This window comes from Molothrus ater, chromosome 2, assembly GCF_012460135.2.
Source record: "Molothrus ater isolate BHLD 08-10-18 breed brown headed cowbird chromosome 2, BPBGC_Mater_1.1, whole genome shotgun sequence".
Taxonomy (NCBI): Eukaryota; Metazoa; Chordata; class Aves; order Passeriformes; family Icteridae; genus Molothrus; species Molothrus ater.
The window spans coordinates 76,529,932-76,535,931 of record NC_050479.2 but is presented as its reverse complement, the minus strand read 5'-3'; the positions used below and the strand labels follow the sequence as shown (position 1 = coordinate 76,535,931).

Genomic DNA, 6,000 nt, shown 5'->3' with positions numbered 1-6,000 from the left:
AAGCTGAGACTTCTCACACTTCAACAGCAATGTTGCCAACAGCTAGAGTGGCTTCTTCAGAGTAACAGGAGATAAATGGTCACTTCTACCATGACTTACCTGGAATACTTGTCTACCTTATGACACAAAATCATGCCTTTAATGATTTCTATCCATTGAACACAAAGAAACACTAGACAAGCTCAGTTGCTTGTCTTCATGGCCTTCATCTAAAATCAGATGAATCTGTAGATGCCACTTCTAAAACCAGCAGCATTGGCCTGTCAGTGCTCTAAAATATGGTGTAATGCAGCAGTTTTACCTGGAATGTCAGAACTTTAATTTGAAATCCCATAGCTTTTTCTCAGCATCTGTCACTGTAAATCTTGGGTACCTTAGGCTTGTATTGCATGATTGGTCTCTAATAAAATATCCATTCCTCCATGACGTATAAAGCTTTCTCTCAATATTTAGATGTGATTCTGTTTCATCCAGAATAGTGTGAGAACACCTTGCACAGACATTGATTTGGGGATTTTCTTACTTCATTGCCTTCTCCTCAGAAGTTCTTAAGTCCTTCCATACCTTTTAGTGAAATACATTTGGGTGAAACAGAAAGGAGATTCTCTATGGGATGATGAAATCTACTCACCATATTTCACAATTCAAGTTTAAGAAATACTCAGGGGAAAAAATGTATATAAAGACAATACTTCATAGCAGGTCTGGTTTAGATGTGGAAGCTGCTGCTACAGAAACAGAATTACTGAACTCAAGTAATTAACAAGATTTAAAGACACAATTAAGTAGGTAGCAAGACAAGACTATCTTGTTATCCTAATAATTTACAAACAAATATGGAAATACTTTCTGATCAAATTATTGTTTTATTAGAAACCAAAAGGAGAACTATGTAAGGTGAAAATTATGTTACTGCAGATGTTCTGAACCATCCAGCATCAGGCACAGTCACAGGTGACAAAATACTTGGCCTTGAGTCTAATTAAGTATGAAAATACTTCTTTGAAATGTTTTATTTTAATATTAGTGTTGTTAGGAAATCCAAGTTTTTTACCGTATCAGTCTTCCAAGCAGGAGCAGCCAAATTTCCAAAGTGAAATACCAAAATGTTCATACAATGGATCACAAAGGCATTTTTAGTTTGGTACATTTAATTTTTTTTTAATCAGCATAATATATTTGGCATTGTGCTCATTTAAAATACTACATTGCTTGTCACACTACATTTGGCAATAGACCTCTTCAAATATATTTAACAAATTGTTCCATGAGTAATAACTACATATAAAATATCTTCAATGATTAAAAAAATCCGTATGTATTTTCTTCATGAAATACAATATATACATTATGATCTTATAGTTTTAAGGTACATCAAATTTTGGGTTTAAACAAATTCACAGTGTACATTTTACCTCTGTAATAAAAATCTTCACTTTAAAAGTGCCTGGATCTCAAACTGTCTATATGCATTTCCTCTCTCTGGGTTTATGGAGAGTGAGGGTTTACCATCAATGAGCACTACAGTAGATCCAAATTGTGTATTACAATGACCAAAAATTAAGACTTCTGATTACTGAAAGTGAACACTGGCTGTCTGTGTTACCTCTGATCCTGACCAACAGATTTTCTGAAGAGTTTCTCTCAGATGGAAGATGTGCTTTGAGCAGCATGGCCTCTAACACAGCCCTTCGGTGGAGCTGAATGAACTGCCCACTGTTTCAGAAAACCAGGTCCAAAATACTCAGGTGGAACTTCAATTCAGAGGCCAGTCCTGGCCAAGAGAGATGGCCAGGAACTATCCAGGAGCCAAAATGCAGTGAAAGTTACCATCACACTGCCTTCCAGCCTAAGGTCACACCAGTTGCCTGTGCTCCACTACCTTTGAATCCTCACTTTCCTCCTTCTCCCTCAGATGAAGAAGCCTTAGAAGTTTCTAAACCCTGAGTTCATTGCACCTGAAGCCCACAGGACACATGTTGCTCCCTATACTCCATTCGTGGCTAAACTTTCGTGCCAAGCTCTTCCTTCAAAGCATGACAAACACTCACAGGGCAAACTGACCTCAGTCCCCTACCTCCACCTGTCTCCAAGTGATTTCAAAACCCATTCTAATATGTCTTTTTTCCCTGAAAATACACACTGATTCCATCAATATTTTTTTAAAAAGAACTATCAATAAAAATCCAGCTGGAAACTAATCTAGACCCAATAAAAATAATCTCCAGCCTGAAAGGGAAAGGCAGAAACATTCTAATACATTCCACAGTAAATAAGTTTCACAAAGCTAATTTTAAAGCAATTACTGACAAGCCTTTTTAAGTCTTGTTTCCTACAAGTCTTTTACAGGTGTGTTATATACCTGGATGACATGTTATAATTTTTCACAGCCCTTTCACTAATCTCAAAAAAAGCTTAAAGAGAAGCAGAGGTGCCCAATGTAATATATGTTTATAACACCTCCAGAATTAGTGACTGTCCAAAGAGAGAAACACAAATTACTATATTAACCAAGGGAAAAATTATGGAATGGAATTTATGCTGTTTCTATCTGGAAAGACAGAAACCATCTGACTGTCCTGCATGGACATTGTTACACAACAAACAGCCAGACAGAGCATGGGATAGCTCATCTGCAGTTTAACAGAAAGAGACTTTTAACTATTGCAGTGGGCAGGGTGAAAATGTTGGAGCTTTCTTTACCACATGAAGATTCTTCATTAAAAGAGTCCTAAAGAATACAGCACAAGAGCTGAGCTGTCACCAGTGGAAAAAAGGATGAGGGATGCAAATCCAGAGAAGATAAGATTTCATTGTTTTGCAACAAGATTGTTTTGTTTGCTATCTATGTCTGCAGAAAATTTAATCATTTAAACAGGATTAACATAGAGAAACATGGTCCCCCATGCATGACATTCCCAGAATTCAAAGAGAGGTTTGGACCTAACACTTTAGTATCTTCCACCTCAAATAAAAATGTTGCATTCAAACCCGTAACCTGCAGTTTGGGAGGTTCAGTTCAAGACATAAAAGCTGGAGAACTTAGTAATTCTGAAACAGATTGGAACATCAAGGGTTAATTATTTTGGGTTAAAGAAGGTTTTCTTCCAGCCTCCCAGACTCAGAAATAGCTTTTCAATAAACTCGGTGAAAAATATTTCTTTCTTAATGCACTAACTCCCACTGGAACCTAGGTATCTCAAAGGATAGCCCAGTGCTGACAGGAATCAGCAGGGGAAAATACAACACAGTGCTCTGAGTGTCCTGGTATTTACCTCTACATGGAACATTCATAGGTTTATTCTAATATCCTACATATTCTTAAGAAAGAGAGTTAGCTTTTTTTTCTTTTCTTGCTAGTTGGGAATGCTGGAAAAATTAAATAGCTTTTGATACATGTATATATATATAAAAGCCTGGATTTTTCTCTTTTGCTTCACTAAAATATATGTAAGAATGGTTACAAAGGGAAATTTGCAAAAAATAAACAGTTAACATAGGAAAATTTTGATCTATGCTTTTAATCTTTCGTGACTGAGCTCATCAAGAATTCCACTGGAATTCTAGACAGTAAATTGAGTACTTAAACTATCTCAGATCAATTATTCTTCAGCAGGTAAAGAATAAATATCTTTACTGAAGTGGTATGGTCTCCCTACTGTAGACCTAGAGAATTTGCCACTGTGTTCTTTCAATAAAGCATTGGAATGATTTAATTTCTGAATCTTTTTTAGAAATGTGAGCTAGGCTTGAGGAAAACAGAAATATGGCTTTAAGGGAATTGTTAACATTCTGTTGCATATCTTATTTTGGTTATCTCTTGCTTTCTTCTTCCTTAGAGTCAAGTGACAGTTTTTCCCCAAGTTTCCTTATAAGTTCTGCCAGATCTTCAGAATTCTGAGATTTTTCCTCAAGGAGTTCATACCGGAGACTTGAGATGTCCTGTTTAATTTCCTTCAATTCACCTGTAACAGATTTTAAAGGACCACAATATTAACAAAAGAAAAAAACAACATACCCAAATATCTCACAATTATGGTTTTTTCCTGTATTTTTTTGTTGAAACAGAAGAAGTAGATATTCTGCTGCCCATTGGTGAATCATAGGATATTCTGAGTTGGAAGGGACCCACAATGACCACTGAGTCCAGCTTTAAGTGAATGGTCCACACGGGGATTAAACCCAAAATCTTGTTATTAGCACCATGCTTTGACCAGATGAGCTAACCTCAGTGGAATGGTGTCTTGGGGATAGAAATGTGAAGATGTAGTTCAGGAATCAAACAAATCTGAAGGCAAAAGTGTGAGAGACCATGAGTTCACAAAACTCACATGATCTATTCGATGGAAGATGCTGTTCTGCTGTAAGAGATATCACAGAATCACAGTCACAGAATCATTTAGGTTGGAAAATACCTCTAAAATCACTGAATCCAGTGATTAACCCATCACTGCCCAGACCACCAGATCTTTAAAGAACCACCATATCTTGAAGGACCCTTCCAAACCAAACTATTCTATGATTCTATTATTACTACATGTAGCAACACATTTTAACACTTGTCAGATAAGGGACAGTTTCTGATGGGAGAGGAGAGACATAAATCCCACCTCTTCAACAGCAGGTTAACTTTACCTCTTGCACTTGTAAAGATGTGAAGGGGATTAAATATTTTGGAAATATATAATCACTTTACTTTGATTCTCTGATGAAGCATACAATTCATCAACATACTCACCTTCATTGACTTCATCACTTTCCTTATCGATCTGAGCTTTCAACACATATCTTTTAATAAGACGCTTCATTATTTTCTGCAGAGAAGAAACAAAGAAAGGAAAAAGAAGTTTTCTTAGTTGGACTAGTATTGTTATAACATTTCAAAGTAAGAGCTCTTGTCCTGATTTCAGCTGGGACAGAGTTTTAGTAGCTTGTACAGTGTGAGTTTGGGTTAGTATGAGAATAGTGTTGATAACACACTGGTGTTTTAGTTGTTGCTGAGCAGTGATTACCCAAAGGCAAGGACTCTTCAATGCCTCATGCTCTGTTGCTGATCAGGGGCACAGGAAGCTGGGAGGGAGAATGGTTGGGACAGCTGAACCAAGCTGGCCAGAGGAATATTTCATACCATAGAGTATCAAGCTGAGTATAGAAACTGGGGGGGCTTGGCCTTGAGGGGTGATCACTGCTCCTCTATCTCTCCTTTTCATTACTACTGCTACTACCACTACGATTACTTTTTTTTTTCTTTATTTAAATGAGTGAAGCACCATAATCTCAACTCACAAGCTTTACCTTTTATGATTCTCCTCCTCATCCCATGAACTTGGAAGGGGGCAGTGTGGGGGCAGTGAGTAAGCAAAGTTGTACTTAGCTGACAGATGGGTTAAATTATGACACCTCTATTACCTTCTGTTGCATTCAGATACTTCAGTGTAGAACTTGACAAATTAAAGAAATTTAATGTAAAAATCTCTGCTTTCATCTATAGGTGATATTTAACCTTTATGATTCTGCATATATATATATATATATATATATATATATATATATATATACTTGAAAGTTAGAGAACTAAAGACAATCTTATGAATGTTATAATTCGTAACCTTTAACCTGCTACTGGAGGCTGTAAGAGCTATTAATACGGTTGCATCTTTGATCTCCAAGTAGATGAAGCCATCTGGCCTTTATTGCTACTCAAAGATGATAATGACCCTGCTTAGCATTGCTAGTTGCTAAATCCTTTTGTTGTTAGTTTATTTGATCTTATTTTGATATATTTGGTAAGTTATGTTTTCCCAGTTTAGGGCTTGCTTAGAGAAAATGGGATCCAAAATTCTAAGTCATTTAAGTGTCTCATCTGGGACTCATCTAACCAAAGACAGATACTTTCTAAGGTAAAAATACGTATTATTTCCTTCTATGGATAAAATGAGCAAACCTGAGAGCACAGCTCATCTGAGACAACTAAAAGTGATCGAATAGCTTATACCATGA

The 6,000-nt window shown here is 36.5% G+C and overlaps 1 protein-coding gene across 1 annotated transcript in view; it reads right to left on the bottom strand.

Annotated features, from left to right (window-relative positions):
• Positions 1 to 846: 846 nt before the first annotated feature.
• Positions 847 to 6,000, bottom strand: part of TRPC6 (transient receptor potential cation channel subfamily C member 6) — a 79,776-nt gene continuing 74,622 nt past the window's right edge. The window contains exons 11-12 of the mRNA XM_036393098.1: positions 4,739 to 4,814; positions 847 to 3,965 (exon numbers count right to left, since the gene is read on the bottom strand). Coding sequence (XP_036248991.1) covers positions 3,814 to 3,965; positions 4,739 to 4,814 — 228 coding nt within the window. The 3' untranslated portion in view covers positions 847 to 3,813. The remainder of the gene's footprint in view (positions 3,966 to 4,738; positions 4,815 to 6,000) is intronic.